Source organism: Anabrus simplex, chromosome 9, assembly GCF_040414725.1.
Source record: "Anabrus simplex isolate iqAnaSimp1 chromosome 9, ASM4041472v1, whole genome shotgun sequence".
NCBI lineage: Eukaryota > Metazoa > Arthropoda > Insecta > Orthoptera > Tettigoniidae > Anabrus > Anabrus simplex.
The window spans coordinates 114,214,618-114,237,888 of record NC_090273.1 but is presented as its reverse complement, the minus strand read 5'-3'; the positions used below and the strand labels follow the sequence as shown (position 1 = coordinate 114,237,888).

At 40.7% G+C, this 23,271-nt stretch overlaps 1 protein-coding gene across 1 annotated transcript in view; it reads right to left on the bottom strand.

Moving 5' to 3' along the window:
• The window catches only part of fusl (fuseless), a 526,426-nt gene that overhangs the window by 138,396 nt on the left and 364,759 nt on the right, over positions 1-23,271 (bottom strand). Inside the window, exon 2 of the mRNA XM_067154029.2 lies at positions 8,605-9,087. Within this exon, the coding sequence (XP_067010130.2) occupies positions 8,605-9,072 (468 nt within the window). The 5' untranslated portion in view covers positions 9,073-9,087. The remainder of the gene's footprint in view (positions 1-8,604; positions 9,088-23,271) is intronic.

Below are 23,271 nucleotides of genomic sequence, written 5' to 3'. Positions count from 1 at the left end.
AGTTCAGCCAACTTTGAGTAATCATAAAATCAAATAATTATATGATCACTCCATTAATTGCAGGCAGTGGCTTACCGTAACCCGCAATACATTCTGTACTTAGCAGGTTCCTAAGCGACTAACACTTTCATTAATATTCTGGCGTATGTGAGTTTTATCCTAAGTAATGTCATTGCGTTCAGCCATGTTTGATTACTACTTGTAAAGCTAGAGAGTATACACTACTCTGATCAAGGAGGAATACTATTCCCTGCTAAATACTCTTTGGTTCTCTAACCTTTCCCAACTTCCAAATAAATTTAACAGATGGTAGAGAGTTCCTAATGACTTGCATACTGTTAAGAGAAAAAAAAGACCGAGCTCGATAGCTGCAGTCGCTTAAGTGCGGCCAGTATCCAGTATTCGGGAGATAGTAGGTTCGAACCACACTGTCGGCAGCCCTTTAAATGGTTTTCCGTGGTTTCCCATTTTCACACCAGCCAAATTCTGGGGCTGTACCTTAATTGAGGCCACGGCCGCTTCCTTCCGACTCCTAGCCCTTTCCTGTTCCATCGTCGCCATAATACTATCTGTGTCGGTGCGACGTAAAGCAACTAGCAAAAAAAAAAGAGAGAGAGAAAAAAGTCTACGTACAAACAGACCCCATCATGACGTACGCTTTAGATATTATCTGGGAACACCTATCGAAGAATAAACTAGCTACACTGGAAAGACTGAAGGTCATGTATCTTAAAAATGTTCTCTGCCTGGCAAAAGAAACTTCAGCAAGACTAATCTATGAGCTCACAATACAACCGTTCTGTATAGAAGAACTGCGATAAAAAAAAATACCATACGATACAATACCGAGCTTTGCATCAAGAACTGCAGGTTTAAAATGCGAATATATGGTAAGGTTTTTACCAAACAGACGTCGTAATGACGTCAGTACTGATGAATTCTGACTACTAACTGCGGCATACCAGAACGCGCTTCTTATGAAACGTTCATAAAACCATAGAAAAGGGCAGTCAATACAATATGACTACGACGAGTTATCTGACGTATTTGTATCGAATGCTGCGGAGTACCACAGGTCCTCTAGTAATTGATTTTAAAATATATATTAATATCAGTATTTAGACAATTTCATGAATGTCAAAAAGTTGTCTTTTAAAAAATTGGACGTGATGAAACGAAATTACATGTGGGATTTTGTAACTACCCATAGGAGGGAACCGAAAAATATAAACAGTTTATCTGCAGCAAAATGGTTGCATATCAGTGTAATGGATGGATGAACTAGAAGAAACTGAGTGTAAAAAGGTCAGTTGAGGATAAAAGAAAAGTTCTACAAAACTGTAGTGAGATCTGCGATGCTGTATAGTGCAGAAATTTAGCCGATAACAAAAGCCCAAGAGAGAAAAAGAGGGGAATAGAAGAAATGAGAATGTTAAGATTTCTGATTGGAGTTACAAGAAAGAATAGAATAAGGAATGAATATATCAGAGGATCAGTGAAAGTAGGATTCATAGGAAAGAAGGTTCAAGAAAGTAGGATAAGGTGGTATGGGAATGTGCAGAGAAGAGGGGAGGTCTACGTGGGGGAAAGAGTTAGAAATCTAGAAATTGAAGATTGAAGGAAGAGAGAGAGAGAGAGAGAGAGAGAGAGAAAATTATATGGAAGGTCAAGGCAGAAGAGGATCTGAGAGAAATAGGATGGAAGAGGAAAGAAGCACTGGATAGACATTTATGGAAGAGAATAATCTAACAAATCAACGCTGACCCTACGTGGTGTGGGTAAAAGCTGAGATTTTTGCTAGTGGCTTTACGTCACACCGACACAGATAGGTCTTATGGCGACGATGGGATAGGAAAGGCCTAAGAGTTGGAAGGAAGCAGCCGTGGCCTTAATTAACCTACATCCCCAGCATTTTCCTGGTGTGAAAATAGGAAACCACGGAACATCTTCAGGGCTGCCGACAGTGGGACTCGAACCCACTATCCCCCGGGTGCAAGCTCACAGCCGCGCGCCCCTTACCGCACGGCTAACTCGCCAGGTAAAGACTGAGATAAAGAAGAATAAAAAGAAGAAGATTCTATTTACCCACACTGATCCACTGTACACATCATGTACAGTAGACCCATATCAAGGATTACATAACACCAGAGATTCCTTCATGGAGTTAACTTTTACTATCACATGACCTCGCGTAACTTTACGAGTGGATAATAGTGCTAATACCCTCCTTTACTGTACTCCCATTACCTTGATGCATATTAACACCTGCTTGTGAATTGTACCTCTCTTTTAAATACTTGGTGGTACTTGTGGAACTACGTGAGTGACAAGCGATGGGTCTGAAAACTTGCACGTTTTAAGAACAATTTTGTAGGTTCATGTTGAAGAAATATTTGTTCCAAGACTGCAAAACTCACCTTTTAACGTCCATTAGGGAAACACATGCATAATATCAACATATCTCTTATACGTCATCTGCAAAGATGCAAATGGCAACCAATCATATTCAAAAATTCAAGTTTATCCCACAATTTTCACGGACAATATTATGAATCATTTTTCCCCGCAGGTTAATAAAACTAGAAAAGGGACTTACACCTGTATTTAAAAAGCATTTTTCTCTATATTGAAATGAGCTCTTATAAAGGAAATACTGTTATTACTGACATATTTTAGGGGTAAAATATACTTTTCACAGGTCTCGCTTGTAGCTTTTAGGCAATTAATAAATGTTCTGAATATGACTGCTTTAGCTCTTATGGTTCCCGTGGAAAGTAAAAAATGTCACTTTCTTAAGTATATGTTTGTCCTGTGCCTTTGCTGGCGAGACATAGTGTTTACAGTGCACTGTCTTCTGGTATAGGGTAGAACAAAGTTGTTACTTTCATTGACCTGTCAGTCTCATTCCCTGGCTTTGACAACATGACCCCCTGAGGGTGGGAGCGGTAGAATAACACCCACGATATCCTTTGCCTGTCGTAAGAGGGAACTGAAAGGGGCCCCAGGGGCTCTGAACTTGAGAGCGTGGGTTGCTGACCACGGGGCCCTGAGCTGAGTTCTGGCATTCATTCCACTTACTTCCGCCAGGCTCCTCACTTTCATCGTTGCTATCCGACCTCCCTTGGTCAACTCTTGTTCTTTTTCGATCCCGACGGTATTAGGTTGTGAGGCCTAGGAAGTCTTTCATTTTCACGCCCGTCGTGGCCCTTGGCTTCCTTTAGCCGATACCTTCATTTTTCGAAGTGTCGGATCCCTTAAATTTTTCTCTATGATTAGTGTTATGGTTGCATAGTTGTACTTTCTCTTAAAACAATAATCACCACCACCACTTTGACAATATGAAATTGGCTGAGGTATGTGCGATGCTAGTAATGCCATTCCTTATGCAGCCAGTCCCTGCTATGAATGGTGTGAAAATGTTGCTCATAGGGTCAGTTGGTGCAACTACAGTATTTCAGTGAGTTTGGCAAACCGATATGTAATAGCAACTTTCGTCTCGGTGAGAAAAGCAACAGCGAACTGCCTCATTTCCCCCGATACACATCTTCAGTGACGCCTAGTTGATGGTGGAACTATTGAGGATCCAGCCAGCCTTCGGGCTGAATACTCAACTCAGAGAAGTAAATGTCCAAAATCTAAATTGTTGATAAGTTTTCTCGTCCTGCTGTGATCACCCTCCCCCACCATCTCCTTCTATCTCCTCCTTTCTCAAAACACCATATATTGTTCAACTTCAGTGGCTTCAAGTAAGCATTAATAATAATAAATATTACAAAGCCTCCCCCCCCCCCTTACCTGTACAGGGTGTAGCAATAGAGTACGGCCAAATTTTGAAGACAGATATCTCATACGTAGAAGAAGTCAGCAGTAGAATACCTTTAGGAGACGAATAACCTCGAGTGGAGATTTGAAAAGTAGGAGAGATCATAAAACGTAGATAAAGTTGGAATTCAAGAGGACAAATTGGGGAAAATATTCGTTTATATGAAGAAGAATTAGGGACTGGAATAATTTATCAAGAGACTAGGCGAGTTGGCCGTGCGGTTAGGGGCGCGCAGCTATAAGCTTGCCCAATGTGGGCAGCTCTGGCGATGGTTTTCCGTGGTTTCCCATTTTGAGACCAGGATGTACCTTAATTAACGCTACGGTCACTTCCTTCCCATTCCTAGGCCTTTTCTATCCCGTCGTCGGCATAAGACCTATCTGAGTCGGTGCGACATAAAGCAAGTTGTAAAAATAAAATGAACAAGAGAAATTCTTTGAAGTAATTTAAGAACAGAACAATCAAATAAATAAATAAATAAATAAATAAATAAATAAATAAATAAATAAATAAATAAATAAATAAATAAATAAATAAATAAATAAATAAATAAATAAATAAATAAATAAATAATCAATCGATCTCTCCAATATTTTCTCCCTGATTTCTCATGATGAACTGTTGTTCCCCATTGAAGCTTTCTCTGGACAGACCAATCAAGATAGGTCAGTGCATTAAAGCGCCGATCACTGCGTCTGTTACGTTTGAGCTTGGTACAAATAATAATTTAGAATCTTACGAGGGTATGTAAGTTGCTGCAGTGCTTTTTAACGCTTTATTTCGCAATCATTTCTTTATTGTTCCAAACAACGCAAACCTCAGGCGAGTTGCTTGTAGTCTATTTTCCTGTGGCCCTCGGCACTTGGTGGGGTAGAGTGGTTAGTTCTACGCCCGGCCGCCTTTGCCCCCAGGAATTAACCTGGTACTCAATTTTGGAACCTGGTACTCAATTTTGGTGTAGTATGAGTGAACCTCAGGGCCATGTGCACCTCCGGAAGTGGAAATCTCATTTCTTAAATTTTACGACTTCCTGACGGGGATTCGAACCCGAACCAAGCACGCCTTTACCGCCTCGGCCAGGCAACCCCTGTTGCATCTTTAGCGCCTGAAAAACTGTATTTCGCCTCCAAAATCACGTGTCCATAGATGAAACTGCTTACAAAACTTATTTTCTAACCATTCTTCTCCTTCAAGTGGCGATCACCCTGGAGAAAGCTGTTTAGTGTTGTCGATGCAAGTACAGTCTTTGATGTTTTAGAGCCATGACATTGGTGGTCTACCAGCTCCTCGCTTGCCTTCTGTCCTTCCTTGTAATAAGAGGTGTAGAACCCCGTATTTTTCTACCGCTTAGAACGTGGCCTGAATAAGCTGTTTTCCTGGTTTTGATGTTATTTGCCAGCTCTCCTTAACAATTAAATGTTGTAAATTTCTCAAAAAAGAAAAAAAGAAATGGGCATTTAGGTATTTTAAGAAATTCCTCCCGGGCGCGGGAGATAGGGTTGAATTGCAGGGCATGTTAGTCAATTTCTGTATGTGTGATAACCTTACCGTTGCATGAATTCAAAAGTGCCCGGCTCCATGGCTATATGGTTAGCATGCTGGCCTTTGGTTACAGGGGTCCCGGGTTCGATTCCCGGCAGGGTCGGGAATTTTAACCGTAATTGACACGGGGACTGGCTGTATGTGTCGTCTGTATCATCATTTCATCCTCATCACGACGCGCAGGTCAAATCAAAAGACCTGCACCCGGCGAGCCGAAGTCCTCGGACACATCCCGGCACTAAAAGCCATACGCCATTCAATTTCAATTCAAAAGTATTGTCACTCTGTATAAAACACAGCCACCGAAGATGGAAAAACTCAGCTTATCTCTTCATCTCGGGAAGTTGCCGTATGTTTGGTCATGGAACAGAGGGTCTGCACATAGATTGGATATAGCAGAACAAAGAGTAACACATCATCTGTTGACTGTTCTGACGATCGTAAGTGGTCTGTTACTCTCGGCCAGCCAGATATGTCCTCTTCAGACTAAATGTCCATATGAGTAGACAATTACATTTTAATCTATGAATATCAACAGAATTTCCCATGAGTTTTGCTTAGTGTATTTTCTAAAAGCTGATTTTATAACTTCACTGATTATTAAATTCCTATAACCCTTTTTTAGCTCCTTGACTGCGTTGAATATAGGGTCAAACCTATAATTTGTTGATAATTTTTTTTTTGCTATTGCTTTACGTCGCACCGACACAGATATGTCTTATGGCGACGATGGAACAGGAAAGGGCTAGGAGTGGGAAGGAAGCGGCCGTGGCCGTAATTAAGGTACAGCCCCAGCATTTGCCTGGTGTGAAAATGGGAAACCACGGAAAACCATTTTCAGGGCTGCCGACAGTGGGATTCGAACCTACTATCTCCCGAATACTTGATACTGGCCGCACTTAAGCGACTGCAGCTATCGAGCTCGGTAATTTGTTGATAAAGAAGGAACCAAACCTTACATTTTGTAAGTAGGTACTTCTCTGCATATTTCACTTTGTGTCGGCTTATTAAACTGCAAGAATGGTCTTTTGGATTCCAAGAAAATAAGACAATTATTGAGAGATCACGAGTTCCAAAAATGGTGTCAGCTTCCTCAAAATGGTAAAGGTGTTATTTAAAGAAAACCATGCAGCGAACAGTTGGGTAAAGCACCATAATGGCATTTCTTGCAGTAACTGGCTTAATGTTCGAAAGATGACCTCTAACGTCGCAAGCGTTCGAGCAGTGCCAGGCAGGTCCTAGGACAATAACTGAGGTTGGCATTGCCACAACGAGATAGAAACCCTTTCCCATATCCTGGGCTACCGTCCTTACGGCGCAAACCTAGACACCACGCTATACGAAGCTCTAACCCACCGTTATTAAGAGACGCTAGCTGTTCGATATGGCAGCCCTGTTATCATGAGCAATACTGATTTCTTAACATGGAATGAGCTATAGCACGCTGCATGCTAAGGTGACAGCGTGCTACTGCTCACCTCTAGTGTACGCCTGTCCGCACTCCAGCACGATGTCTTCCGAACTGAGCGTTGTCATGCTGACGCAAGCAGATAGACTGTCCCCTCTTTCCCCGTAGGAGATGGCTTGACCCTCTCTAGTATGGCTACAAAACTTAACAATTGACAGTACAGGAGCAAATAGGCATTTTAGGATATATCCTCAGCTTAATCATGGACAGAGCCCGGAGTTTTAGACAGTAATAGGTTATAATGGGCCCATGACTAGATGTTAGGCCCCATTGACCAACTTTGAGCTAGGTTAGAATACAAACTTACTGAAGCACGTAACAAGAATACACCAGCCCAGAGTTTCCCAAATATTTTGTCTCTGTGTAGATTGCTTGCAAGTTCAAGGACCCCTCAGCCACAGAACATAATACTCCGTACAGTAAACGAAAAAGCAGCCTTTTTTATAATACCATGTTTGATTTTATTCCTTTAACTTTGAACAAACATTTACTTTCTTTGAAAGTTGAATTTAATTTCACTTAGGTCCTACCTAAAGATACTTTATAAATCCACGAATCGCCGGTCGCCTACGGGTGTCAAATCAAAAGACCTGCACCTGGCGAGCCGAACATATCCTCAGTCACTCCAGGCACTAAAAGCCATACACCATTTCATTTCATTTTACTTTATAAATGCACAGAAATTATAAAACAATGTGGCACTTGGGTAATAATTACAACAGTCTGGATCTGGAAACATACTTGAAAAATTCACTTGTTGCGGTTGTTGGATCAATGGGACGGATCGGTGCTGTTTTCCAAAGACCAAGCATTTTACAAGCATAGCCACTCGAACCTAAGATCAGCCTTTACATTAGCTCTGTTTCTGTACTTCGTTTGCATTTGTGTAAGAGGAGGAAACTTACACTCACACAGGTATGTTGTCATGAAAGGCATTAAACGCAGAATTTCCTTTCTAGAAATAGATAGGGTTTAGGGGATGTCATAGACTCAAAAAGCAGTCAGAGACGTGGATTTATGATACATTCATGGAACTTCCTGGAGCTAAACATGCCACTCTATGTGATTCTGGGCCCATATCATACTTCAATTTATTTTTCACTTTCTCTCTGTCAAGATAGGCCTACTTCCTCAAGGGAGGGCAGTTGATGTTCAGTTTTAAAGAAAAGATTTCTGATCCATGATATTATCTCAACCAGAGGCTTAAGATATGTGGATACTAGCAATTCCAAGTGTCTCATAATTACATCACTTACACTGCTTTGTCGTATTTCTTCTTTTTTTCCGCTGCTAACTTTTACCATCCATCAGCCAAATTAAGAGTTACAAATACGGTTTTTATGTTCAACAGTGAATACATAGTTCTTGAATTTAGTACAATGGTCTATGAATTGCGTGTGTATGTAAGTATAATAAATGTTCACTCTTCGAAAGCAACTTATGTTATTATTGAGGACCCCTTTGATTATCGTCGCGGTCCCCTAGAGGTCCGAGGACCGCAGTTCGAGGATGGTCGCACCAGCCTGTATAACGGGAGTGTTATGAGTTTTGCTTAAATATTAGGGGTACGGCCCATCAGAACCCCTGGAATTTATGTTATTCTTGCTGCATTATGGACGAACATGCTAGACGACACTTCCTAATAACCAAATATTTTGAATTCTAACTTATTTAATGTCTAAATATTTGGAATCTAGTCATAAGAGACCCCATAAAGACTATGATTTTGACATATTTTTTTCAGAAATGGGAGAGTAAAATGATTCAGTACCTTACGGAAAGCTGTAGGGAAGCTGTATGCTTGCTGAGGAGTGTCCAGTAAGATGACACACGGTGGTGCTATCACGTTGCGGACAGTACGTGAGGCTAGAAGACACACTCCACTCAGAGCGGTGATGAGAGTGAAGGAATGTGGATAGCTGTCGATGATTGCCCAGCCTCCTCGCCAGTGTGAGATGCATGCTGTGGAGTAGAGGATAGAGTACACTCGGACAGCCAAGGGATGCCACATGGTATATCCTGCATGCACCTCCAGCCAACTCCGTGCCAGACAAAGGACGCAATGGATGGATATACCTCCAACAAAGGCACACCATGCTGATACTCGGTAGTGATCTTGCAAATGCCATAATCCCCGCCAGTATCCGACCACCAGGGGTGCTACCACACACGCGGAGAACACTGAATCCGCAAAATACAGCATGCATGATGGCCGATGTTTCTGGCGCGAGACCGTCATCTTGAACCGGATCTCCTGTAAACCATACAAGCCATTCGCAAAACGTTAACTACCAACATAATTACATTACGCTCTAAGAAGCAATTCAAAACCTTAGGTTCTGTTCATGGTGTCGTCAACTTAGTACTGACTATTCTGTGAAACAAAGAAGACATTCATGTCAGTGTTTTCCAGGTTTGTAGGCCGTGGTCCAGGAGCATGTGATAGTCCAGACGTTTCACCGAAGACTGCGTTCGGCATTATCAAGGGTTCCGACTGACTTCGATAGCAGCGAAGCTCACAGTGGAATGAAGTACAGTAGCGTGAGTCTGAGCCTCGCGGAGCGGTAGCAGTGGATTTGATTGAGATTCCCGACCTCATTGGGTCCTTTATCTCAACTTGACACGTGGCTCTTAGAGCGTAGACTTGTGGTTTTGTTTTGGTACTTGTTTCCAGTATTTCAGAAAAGGTGGATGAGTGGCGAACATTGAGTTGGTGAAATGTGATGGTGGCAGTGCCTGCCGTTCGTTTCGACTTGGGAATAAGAGACGTAATGTGCTTGGGAAGGTACTAGCCATCAGTTTGGCTCGTTGAGAGGTGTCGAAGGGACTTATTTATGGGGTGCGTTGCTGTTTGTTGGAGCATACAGTGTTTCTGTGTGGGAAGATCTGGGTTGTGGTTCTTGTATTATGTCGTGCTTGTTAGTAGAGAGAGGATATTTTTAAGAAGTTCTATGGTGGAGATGGTTTGTGATGTGCGCTTGAGGTTGAGGTTTAGTAGAGACGGAATTTTTCGGTGAGGCTGTTGTGGGTGGTGGAGGTGCTTGCTTGCTATGTAGTGAGCCTTTATGGCTTTTTTGATGAATGGGCAACCTGGATATGATGCGGCACGTTGGCCTTTGCAGTTGGCGCATTTGGCCTGATCTCGAGGGACTGGATAGACGATGTGATGGTGGTGATCACCACATCTGTTGCAACGGGTTTGGTTTGGACAGTTTGCTTCTGAATGGTCTAATTGAAGGCAATTAGAGCACATTAATATTAGTGATGTTTGTGGGCAAGGTTTGTTTCGGTTGGTGCGGGTTCGATTCTGGGTATTGGTGGGTTTGCAGGCTGATGAAAGGGATGTTTGTGGTTGTGACCTGAGTAGTGTTTGTTGAGAGGTTTGAGAAGGATTTAGCTGTGAGAAATCGGTTTGGTTGAAGTAGTGTTGCATTTACACCTTATTATATAGAGCAGGCTACAGTGCGCTGCTCGCCTATAGGTCCGCCGTGCTGAAGGGGTAGGGGGGGGGGGGGCGGTCACTGTTCGGCTGTTCTTCGGCCAATGATTGAAGTACTAAAGATCCCGACTATTAGTTTGACATATCTGTTCAGAAATGGGAGAGTAAAATGATTCAGTACCTTACGGAAAGCAGCAGCGAAGCTTTATATGCTTACTCAGGAGTGTCCAGTAAGATAACACACGGTGGTGCTATCACGTTGCGGTCTGGTCTGCCATGGCGGTCGAAGAACAACCAATCAGCGACCGCCCGTCCAGCATAGAGGACCAATAGGCGAGCAGCACACCGTAGCCTACACTATATAATGAGGTGAAATTGCAAAGACGGTCCCTGCTGCACTTAATTCCACTGTGAGCTTCGCTGCTGTCGAAGTCAGTCGGAACACTTGATAATGCCGAACGCAGTCTTCGGTGAAACGTCGGGATCATCACATGCTCCTGGAGCACTGCTTATAAACCCGGACAATACTGACATAATTTGTAACGCCGGCCGTGAAAGCCTCAATTGCTATATAAGGAAGACATTAACAGTGTGATAGCAACTAACAGCATTAACAACGCTCCATATTGAATATGCATTTCCAATATTGCGCTTGGCCGCCATGTTTAATATTTATCTTCTTTGCATTAGAAAGAAGGCGATATTAAAAGTATAATTTACCGAGCTCGATAGCTGCAGTCGCTTAAGTGCGTCCAGTATCCAGTATTTGGGAGATAGTAGGTTCGAACCCCACTGTCAGCAGCCCTGAAAATGGTTTTCCGTGGTTTCCCATTTTCACACCAGGCAAATACTGGGGCTGTACCTTAATTAAGGCCACGGCCGCTTCCTTCCCAGTCCTAGCCCTTTCCTGTTCCATCGTTGCCATAAGACCTATCTGTGTCGGTGCGACGTAAAACAACTAGCAAAAAAAAAGTATAATCTAATTGTACGTTACTACAATTGTTTTTGTTTCATTTTATTATTATTTTTATTTATTTTTGCAAGTTGCTTCACATCGCACCGATACAGACAGGATGGAAGGAGGGAAGCAATCGTGACCTTAATTAAGGTACAACCTGGTGTGAAAATGGCGTTCCATAGCGATCAGATATGGCACATATAATTGTGCGCAATTGCCATCTTTAAAGAAGATGTTCCGTTAAAATTACAGTTAATTGTTGCCACCACTATGTCCCTGCATGAGTCATTATTATTATCATGTAAAATGTATCGGGAAATTCATATGGAACGAGTATGGTACTTCTTATTGCGCGTGATCACCGTCTTACGAAGTCGCCTAGATATTTCCCATGAAGTGAAGTAAACAGTCCCTTGGTTACTACATTTTTTTTTTCCTTTTTACAAGTTGCTGTACGTCGCACCGACACAGTTAGAACTTATAGCCATCCCCACTGAGGATGGGGCAGGAAAGGGCTAGGAGTGGGAAGGAAATGGCCGCGGCCTTAATTAAGGTACAACTTCGGCATTTGTCTGGTGTGAAAATGGGAAACCACGGAAAACTATCTTCAGGGCTGCGAACGGTGGGATTCGAACCCACTATCTTCCGAATACTGAACACTGGCCGCGCTTAAGCGATTGCAGCTATCGAGCTCGGTTTGGTTACTACTATGCCACTGAATCGGATATCCTTACTCTCATGTAAACACAATAAATAAACCACAGGAATGAAGCATGGACTTTTCATTATTTTTATTTTTAAGGTAAGAAGTTTGGAACTGAAAGAGGACATAGGCCAAGTTGCAAGTAGAGAATGGTGGAAAAGGCATACCAGTATGTTAATGAGGAAGTAGGCAGAGGTAGTGATGGGTGACTTCTCTCAAAGCGTCTCCCTTCTCCTTAAGACAAAACAGAAAAGCGTTAACCGTCTTCTTCCAATTGCGTCTTTATCCCTTCCCAGGCATCGTGCACTTTATTTTAATCACGGTGCGCCGGGTGCTTTGGACAATAATATTCAAGGGATTCAAAAATTTGCTTGTTTAACCACTTCATCGAACCCAATGAATGCACTATCCACTTGCACCAACAGTAAACAATAAATATTTGATAAGTACTGTACATGCAAACCCTTGGAAGTGGCAAGGATCCGCGCGCGTATACCGCAACGATCACGAGTCCCGTCCAGCCGGCACCTCAAGCCACGCCGAGTCTCCACAGTGATCCGACTCACGTGGTTCGCTGAAGCACGATCCGCGCCAGGCAAGGGCTGTTTTCCAGTCACTGACCGGGTCAGGGATGGAATGAATGAAGCCCCCATCTAGCGGCGAGGATAGGAATTGTGCCGGCTGCCGAAGCCTATCACACAACTCTGGGGCAATGATTATTGACTGACAGATGAAATGAAATGATAGTGGAGAGTGTTGCTGGAATGAAAGAAAACGGGAGTACCCGGAGAAAAACCTGTCCCGCCTCCACATTGTCCAGTAAAAATGTCACATGGAGTGACCGGGATTTGAACCACGGAACCCAGTGGTGTGAGTTCGACGCACTGCCGCCTGAGCCTAATACAAATTTTCATTTTCATTTCCCTCTCGCTGGCCAGAGATATTTGAGGTAGTGAAAGTGACGGGGTTCCTATACTAAGAACTGTCCCGGCATTCCCGTTCTCAGTAAATGCTGCACTTAAACATCAACCCTCTAGACGCAGGGAGGCAGTTCATTGAATGTGTGGGAATTACAGTATTACACAGAATCTGTATCATTCAGTTAATGACAAACAGACAAACTGGTATGATAGAAATGCAACTTCATTTTTAAACAGTCATCTCGTGGACTCCTTTGGAATCCTGAGTGTCCTCTCTTGGCTATCATCTATGATCTTATGTCGTTGATGGCAATCAGCAAGGAAAGTATTCACCGGCTGCAAGACGACTATTCACACAGACACGCGTGCCTCTGACGACAATAGAAGGACAATTGAACGATGCGCGCTGAGGGAATTATGATGACTGTCAAACGTACAGATACTTGCACGTACCACAGAATATCAGTTCAATTTAAATTAGATTAAACATTTCTTTATATCCCAATATCTCAGAAAATTTCCCTTTACAGCAAACCTTTCTATACCTTAAGAATCTTGTGTTGATATCTAATGTTTCAAGGTTAATTGAGAATGCAACAGTATGTTCTTCTTCTTCTTCTTCTTCTTATTATTATTATTATTATTATTATTATTATTATTATTATTATTAGTCTCCTTTCTGATAAGGCCAATTTCAATTCAGTTCTTCATACTTTGTTGTATTCTCTTCCGTTCCTTCCAATATTCTTTCTTCCATTCACTTCTTCCTTTCTTTCTGTCCTCAAACAACTTCGCACCAGGCTTCTTGTTCAAACTTCCTTGGAATCCTTCCATACTTACTACCCTCTTTCTAAAAATCTCTCTGTCTAAAATTTCTTCTTCTCTTATATTATTTCTTTCTAAATCTTTCTTTACCTCTTGAATCCAGGTAGTTGTTACCTTTTTATCCCAAAGATACTTGAAAATCCTTTTTTAATCTGAAATTATACATTCTGTAAATATGTCAAAAAATTGCAATCTCTTTTTTTCTTATGGTTTCTGTTATGTTTTCTATTTTCCTGTATATTTTAACATTAGATCTTAATTTCCATACTTCTGTTGTTTTCACAGGGCCTATGATTTTTCTCATGGTTCTCATTTCTAGTACCTCAAGTTTATCTAATCTATAGTTTAGTACCAAGCATTCACTTGCATATAGGCATTCCGGTTTCACCACTGTACAGTAGTGCCTTATTTTAAGATTTTTAGATAGACACTTTTTGATATAAAAATTCTTTGTGTACCCTTTCTTGTACTGTAGATTTGTCTAAACCATTTTCTTGAATTATTTCCCCCAAAATATTTGAATTTCGTTACTCTTTCCATTGGACCAATATCTGTTGCCAAAATTTTTGGATCATTCTTGATGTTTGTAATAAATTTTGATTTTTCTATTTATGTTCAATAGGAAAGTCAAAATTGTGTTACAGTACTTTGAATATTCGTTGGATTTTGGAACGTGACAAATATTATTGAGTGAAATTTTTAATGAAAAATATCTCCGTTTAAATGTTTAGTTAAAAGTATATATTATATTATATATGTGAAATTTTTATTTTTATTTTGATTCGAATGATTTACCTTCTGTAATTAACTATTCTCCTAGATTTTTTTTACAATCTTATTTTGAAATTTACTTTAAAAGTTGCTAAAGATTAAATACAAGAAATAAAAATATAAATTCGAGGTAAGCAAGCCTAGATGACGTACATATATATTTTTTTTTTGAAACAGAAATGCTTTTTTTCTGCAACTACAGAGTGTATCAGAATAACTATTCCTAATTTTCTGATGTGATAGAGGACGTGAAGATAAACATTTTTTCTTAATAAAGCAGTGCCCAAAATGTTCCGTTTATAAAAGACGGGACTCATCACTCATATTATGTTTCATATATTCTTGTTACCATGGAAATAATAAACAATTGCAGGCTAGTTAGTTTGTTGCTGTATGTCGGTGGTGGTGGATAGGGGTGATTATTGTAGAGAAAGTACAACTTGGCAACCTTCATCTATTAACACTAATCAGAGGGAAAAAATCGAAATCGACAGTTCAATATATATATATATATATATCGACCAAAGAAAGGCAAGGGCTACGAAAAGCGTGAAAATGAAAATACTCCCTGTCTCGAATGCTCTAATACCTTCGGGGCTGGAAAAGAACAAGAGTTGACCAAGGGAGGTCGGATAGGTTAAATGAAAGTGAGGAGCCTGGCACAAGCAAGTGGCTAAGGGCCCCGTGGTCGCCAACCCACTCTCGCAAGTTCAGAGACCCTGGGGTACCTCTTACGGTAGACAGGAGATACCGTGAGTGTTATTCTACCGCTTCCAACCCTATGGGTTGCTGTATGTCACAAAATATTTTCTGTGAGATCTGTTTGTTTAATTTAAGGTACTGAAATGCATCGGTATAGCATATAATTTTCTTAATACCCGGTTTTAGATTTTTTTTTTTTTTTTTTTTGCTATTTGCTTTACGTCGCACCGACACAGATAGGTCTTATGGCGACGATGGGATGGGAAAGGCCTAGGAGTTGGAAGGAAGCGGCCGTGGCCTTAATTATGGTACAGCCCCGGCATTTGCCTGGTGTGAAAATGGGAAACCACGAAAAACCATCTTCAAGGCTGCCGACAGTGGGACTCGAACCCACTATCTCCCGATTACTGGATACTGGCCGCACTTAAGCGACTGCAGCTATCGAGCTCGGTTTTTAGATTTTTAAGGTTACTATGTAAATATAGAATGCAAATAAGGTAGCACAAGATGAGGTTCTTATAGAATGCAAATAAGGTAGCACAAGTTGAGGTTCTTTGATTTTTCCCTCATACCGCTATGACATGAAAACGGAGCATTTGTGGACATACATTTTCTAAGAATATTTAATTTTCATGTCCTTTCTCACATCAGAAAATTAGGAATAGCTATTCTGATATAGCCTGTATAAATAAACGTATTTTCAGTATAATTTAAGGTTGTCTTTTTCGGTTTCTTTGTTTCACTGCCACGGTAGGCTCACTATGTAGGAAATCACGCTCAAGATCAACGCCTGCCGCAAAGCTTCCCGCTAAACATATCGCCCGAGACCAGCCGCGTCGCTTTCGGCTCGACTCGAGCTTCTGTTTAGACAGGGATGATAGTTAGGAGCCGTGCCAAAAGTCTTGTTTTCTTATCTCTACTCGTCAGTACAGTTCCTAACAAAAGTTTAAGAGGGACTATCTAGCCGCGGCATGTCCCATCCATTTGGAGGAACTCGGTTTCGATTTCCCGTCATGAAGCTGAAATATTTAGAAACGAGATTTCCTCTTCTGGAGAGGCGGATGGGCCTGAGGTACACAAGAAATGAGTAAGTTAATTCCTAGCAGGTAAAGGTGGCCAGGAAGAGGGTTAACCACTTTATCCCACCAAGTGCCGAGGTTTCGAATAGTACCGGTCGTGCGTTGAGGGGCGCACAGCTGTGAGCTTGCTGCCAGGAGATAGTGGATTCGAGTCCCACTGCCGTCAGCCCTGAAGATGGTTTTCCGTGGTTTCCCATTTTCATACCAGGAAAATGCTGGGGCTATACCTTAATTATGGCAACGTACCCTTCCCTCCCACTGCTAGCCCTTTTCAATCTCATCGTTGCCATAAGACCTACAGTATGTGTGTCGGAGCGAGGTAAAAAAAATGTAAAAAAATGAAAAACATGACGTGACATCAAAATCTCGGTCTTGTCCCACATCAGCAACCCCACATAAGTTTGATTAACAACGCTGAAGAAGTAGAAAAGGATCACCACCAGAAGTGACACAGCAAGAGAAGATTGCCTTTAATTCTTTGCAGTACGATGGTTAACAGTCGTTGATTCACAGTGAATAGCATCAGCTTCAAACTTTTCATCATTTGCATGGTGATCACCGTTACTAACCACCCATTTTTTTCACTCGTACTAATGTGAGAACTCAAAAAACAAAACATTTAAAAACAATATTGCATTTTTTGGACAAGTGCATGAACCCTTTAAGCGTTTAAGATTCTTCCTAAATCTTGTTTAAATAAAGATGCAGAACGTAATTCCTGATTATTATCGGTTAAAGTTAAACAATCAAGTTCAAGCGGTTACCAAACCTAAATAGTAACTGGCAGTAAATATAAATTGACTAAGAGATTTGAAGGTGATTTTAAACATGAACTGTTATAACTGAACAGGATGTAAATGTGCCCAAAAGTATAAGAGTGGAGAGGTATTTTTTTTAAGAACTAAGTGTTCGAAAATTTGTGGAACGGTTTGTCGTTTATCTACACAAAACTTATAATTTTTTCTGGATACGGTGCAGAATTATCGACAATTCCTAATGCAGAGAAATAGTCCTGTTTCTGCTATCAATAAATTTGAATTCTTCTGGGATTTTCTTCCATGTTTCTTCTTTCTCCTTTATGGTGACACGATCTGTCTTTTTATGTTCAATAACGTCTTTGTGTCTGACCAAGCTAAAATATCGGTTTTAAAATCCGAATCATAGGACGACATTCTCTTCTTCCATGTTGCTAATAAGTACGAGGGCAAGAAAATAAGTATATGCATTCAATTTTTATAACTTATTACAAAAAGAGTACTGATATAATTTTCTACAGTCAACAGTCAACAGTTTTTCAATACACATGGTCCACCATTTCCCAAGCTTTCTGATACCTTCTGCAAAAGAAGTTTTTGATTGCGCAGCAAGCCACGTATGCACCGCTTCCTTCATCTGTTGATTGGAGCTGAATCGACGGCCCCTTAGAGCATTCTTAAGTGGACCAAGCAGATGGTAATCTGACGGGTGAGATCGAGACTATACGCAGGATGCTCCAACACCTCGAAACCCAGCATATGAAGAGTTTGAGCGGTGTGGGCGGCGGTATGTGGACGCGCGTTGTCATACAGCAAAAGATCTCCTTCCGACAATGGACCTCTGCGTTTGTTGCGAATTTCAGGTTTCAGGTTGTTTACCAGGATATCACTGTAACGTTCACTGTTTACTGTTTCCCCCTTTTCCTTGTAATGTTCCAGGATTGGCCCTTGAGAGTCCATAAACGCTGTGAGCATCACATTTCCTGCAGAAGGTTGACTCTTGAATTTCTTTTCGACTGGGGTCCGGGATGCTTCCATTCCATGCTCTGACGTTTGCTGTCTAGTTCGGAGTGATGAATCCATGTTTCATCTCCAGTGATGATACGTTTCAGAAACGTTTATTCTTCATAAGCACGACGGCCCAGTAAGTGCTGACAGATTCTCACACGACTGCGCTTCTGCTCTTCATTGAGTTGTTTTGGAACCTATCTCGAACAGACTTTGTGAAAGTTTAGCACGTTATGCATGATTTCATATGTAGAACCATGGCTAATGTGCGACGTCGTTAACAGTCACTCGTCTGTTATTCAAGATTATATCTCGCACTTGTTCAATATTGGCATCAGTTAGGGCTCAGCAGATGAACGCCCGGATCTTTCCTCATCCTTGACGCTCGTGCGACCCCTTTTGAATTGTTCAGTCCACTGGTAAACACTTCGATGTAGCAAAATATTGTCCACGTATTGTGCTGAAAGTCTTCTATGACTTTCCGCTCCTGGTACACCCTCAGACTACAAAAAAACAGCGCAAGCTGTACTGATCTGACAACGCTTAAACCTATCTCGGACGTAGACATCGGCGCCATCTAGCGGCTAGTGAGCGAAATTGCAGTTACTTATTGACTTGCCTACGTATTTTCAGCAATGAAGAAATATATATTTTTCCGACGGACAAGAGAATCACGGAATCACCTTAGCTCGTTCGTTATTTTCCGTTTGCAAACAAGACTTCACGCTAGTGTTTGATTCAACTACCAACTGAAAAATGCTTAAATAATCACTAATATTGCTCCACGATTCCTTCCAGCCAGTCTTTAAATTTACAACATGTTTACGAACACACTGGTTATCCGAATCTTAAACAAGGTTGATCCACTTGGCCACTTATGTTATAATCGACATGTTGCAAAGCATAATTGAATTGGTTATTTCAGAAAACACACATGTCCTCTACTACTGGTCTTGAGAAAAATGAAAAAATGCCTACAGCTTCTAATGTGTGGAATCTTTGTCTGGTTTTTATACCAATTATTGGTCAGATCTTTCCTAATAATTCTGATAATTTAAAAAATAGTTTTCAAAAATGAGTGATATGGGGACTAAAATTTACTGGACATGCGTTATTTACCAATTAAATAAACACTAGATAGGAGAAAACATAACAAAATGAGGTAATTTAATGCTTAAGAATATTTAAGCACACTACATATCACACTTTAATTATGTAATTTTCTTCTTTAAATTTACCTTCAAAGAATAACATGAAAGTAAAAATTTGCAACATTTTCCAACATTTTCCGTCTTAACAATAGTATTACAGTTACTCAGGGAAATCCTCCCTGTTAACAATAAGACAAGAAAAAGTCTTTACATGCCTGTAATTCAAGTTCTTCAGATGTGACCTTCCTATTAACAATAGGTCTAGACATGTGCGCTTACTCAAATAAAGAAGATTTTCAAGGTCCCAGTAAAACCCTTATAATGAGGCGGACATGTATGCTTTCTCTCTGAAAGATGGCAAAACATATAATTTTAACATATGTCCGAAAATGGACATGTGTGGATTTTCAAATAACTGACTCAATTTAAAAAAAAAGAATATATTCTGTGCATTTTGAACATTTTCTATGCTGCGAAGAGTTGAGTCGAAGTTGCGATTACATCATTTGCTAATCACCATTATATGTCATGATTCCATGACAAGTTTTAAACTTTTTTAAGGACTTTAGTTCACATATATCTTAATTTAATTACTATAGCTACCTTCCCACATTTTATGTGGGTCGCTGGAGCGCGCAGTTTCAACTTAGAACTTGGCCACGCCCTGGTCCTGTCGAAATTTGCACCCAAGCTTGCCGCATTCGAACTTAGGAATGGAGCCGTGTTACAGGCCCTCTTCACTACCACGCCCAGACACTGTATATTAATTAGTGATGTACAGTGCTGCTCCTTGGTTTGAAAACCAGAATGTAAATAAACGGAAGTGGCATTCGGACCAATATGTGGGTTATGAGGGTTATCAGCTCGTCGACTGGGTCACTTACAAATCAATTCTGGAAGCAATAAATTGGAGATAGCAGCTGGCATGTTAAAAAAAATTATCACGCCCAATTGTTGTTGTTATTGTCGCTGCCAAGGTTGCCGTTTCATTTTAAGAGAAGAGTCTACTGTGAAAATATTTCCTCCGTATTTATCTGCATTTGAATAGTATCGTTAAAAACCTTGGTTCTGGTCTACAAAGACGACGGCTGACCACCCAGTAAGATGCTAATTGAAGTGTAACATAACATGACAAATACTTAGCCTTATCGCTTGGTTCTCATGACCAGATTCACTGCCTCCCATATCGCACTGTTCCTTATGAGGACGAATGAATCCAGACAGGGAGAAAAGGAAATTACTCCCTGTGTCTCTCAACATTCCCCTTGAGAGTGAAGGGGGTAGAATGCACCCACGGTATCCCCTGTCTGCCGTAAGAAATAGGAGTCAAGGTGTTTCAGCTTGGGAGCGTCGATTGGCAACAACGGATGCCCCAGCTGAGTCCGGCATTGCTTCCATTTATTTGTGCCAGGCTCCTCAGTTTCATCTTCACTATCCGACCTCCATTGGTCAACTCTTGTTCTTTTCCGACCTTGACAGTATTAGGTTCCCGAGGCCTAGGGAGTCTTTCATTTTCACGCCCTTGCCTTTCTTTTTGTTTACACCTTCATTTCTTGAAGTGTCGGACCTCTTTTCCAATTCCTTTTTTTTATTTGTGATAAGAAAGGATGGTTGTCCTGTTGTACTTCCCCTTAAGAAAATAAACACTATACTCTCAACATTAATACAATCGTAGAAGACCAAGGGCGAGGATTGATGACTACAGATCTTTTGGGGCTATAATATATCGAAATTATTTCACTGAAGTTGGAAACTTAACACACATCTCCCTTGATAAATTATTTTAATTCCTAATCCCTCTTCCTATAAATGAGTATTTTCCCGAATTTGTCCTCTTGAATTCAACTTTATCTTCGCTTTCCTACTTTAAAATTTCCAATCAAGCGTATTCGTCCACTATTTCCATTCCAAGCTATCCCTCCATTGACAGCTTGATACATTTGGCTTAGTTGAGTTGTTCATCTCCTTACTTGCAAGTCTTCCCAGTCCAAAGTTGGCAACATTTTCGTAACGCTACTTTTGTCGGAAATCACGCAGAAGAAATAGTTCTGATTTCCTTTAAATGTTGTTCATTCCTCGTATCAAGTGATCCTGGTGACGGTCCCATATCGTAGAACCGTGCAAGATACTAGACACAAGAGTTGAAAACTAGAAAGGCAGCTGGAATTGGTAAGATTTTTGAGGATATATTAAAGGTTAAAGGTGGGATAGAGTACCATGTCTGAAGTACATTTATGATAACTGGCTGCATGAAAGAGCTACACCAAATGAATGGGGAGGCCCTATAGTTTCCCCAGTGTACAAAGGAAACGGCTTTTTCCGAGTTGAGGTCTTTTTTTTTTTACTTGACTCCCTCCTAAGGATTAAGCGAATAAAGATAAATGGGCAAGGAATCCACAGTATTAGATTTGCTGATGAAATTTCCACCTAGGTGTTAATATAAGAAAAGATCTTCATTGGGGTAATCACATAAATGGGATTGTAAATAAAGGGTAAATATCTCTGCACATGGTTATGAGGATATTTAGGGATTGTAGTAAGGATGTAAAAGAGAGGGCATATAATTCTCTGGTAAGACCCCAACTGGAGAAAATGCTATTGGCTTTACGTCGCACCGACACAGATGGGTTTTATGGCGACAATGGGACAGGAAAGGACTAGGACTGGGAAGGAGCATTTGCCTGGTGTGAAAATGGGAAACCACGGAAAACCATCTTCAGGGCTGCCGACAGTGGGGTTCGAACCCACTATCTCACGAATACTGGATACCAGCCGCACTTAAGCGACTGCAGCTATTGAGCTCGGTAAGACCGCAACTAGAGTATGGTTCCAGTGTATGGGACCCTCACCAGGATTATTTGATTCGAGAACTGGAAAAATCCGAAACAAGAAAACGCAATTCGATTTGTTCTTGGTGATTTCCGACAAAAGAGTAGCGTTACAAAAATTTTGCAAAGTTCGGGCTGGGAAGACTTGGGAGAAAGGAGACGAGCTGCTCGACTAAGCGGTATGTTCCGACCCGTCAGTGGAGAAATGGCGTGGAATGACATTAGTAGTCGAATAAGTTTGTGTGGTGTCTTTAAAAGTAGGAAAAATCACAATATGAAGATAAAGTTGAAATTCAAGAGGAAAAATTGGTGCAAATATTCGTTTATAGGAAAGGAAAGGGAGTTAGGGATTGGAATAACTTACCAAGGGAGAGAGATGTTCAATAAATTTCCAATTTCTTTGCAATCACTTAAGAAAGGGCTAAGAAAACAAAGATAGGGAATCTGCCACCTGGATGCAGATCAGTAGTGATTGATTGTGATTGATTGATAGTATCAGACTCAGAGAAGGAACTAAGTAGAATGTTGAATATTTTGTGGGATATATTGATACATTACAAAATATCAATAGTAAGAAAAACAAAATGTTAGTTGAAAGCAAAGATGCCAAGGGAGCTAATACAAACATAAAAAAAAGGAAATTCCAAAGTAAAACAGGTATAACATTTATGTTATTTAGGAAGCGTTATAAGTGAAAACAACAGATGCACCAAAGAAAAGAAAAGAAAATAAAATAAAAGAAGAATAGCTCTTGTTGAACAGACTTCAAAATAAAAGAAATCTTTTATCGAATACCCACATAAGTTTAGAAAAAAGAAAGGCTTTTGTAAAATCGTTTGTCTGGAGTGTACTATTTCACGGTTGTGAGAGATGGACTTTTGGAAAAAAGATTCGTTGGAAGCAACCGAAATTTAGATTTGTAGAAAAATGACGAGGACATGGACAAAAAAGAATATGGAGATGTTATACAGGAAGTCAAAGAGTAGCGGAGACTGGTTAAGGATATGGAAAGAAGAAAGTTAAAACTCGTAGGTCATATTCCGAGACATTATGACTTCCTAGTAAACGTCTTTGAAGAAAAAATACTAGGAAAAAAAGGAAGACGTAGTTCGGTGATGTGAGGAACTCGAAGGGATGTAAAGACTACAAAGAAATGAAGAGAACAGAAAGACTGAGAAGAGAGGACAAAGCTTAGCCTTTTTGCGATGATGATGGCCCTCTCCTTCTGAATATTGTGAAATCACATTGTTTCAAATCTCTATCGACTCCATTACACCTTCTTTATTACCTCTCGGCTAT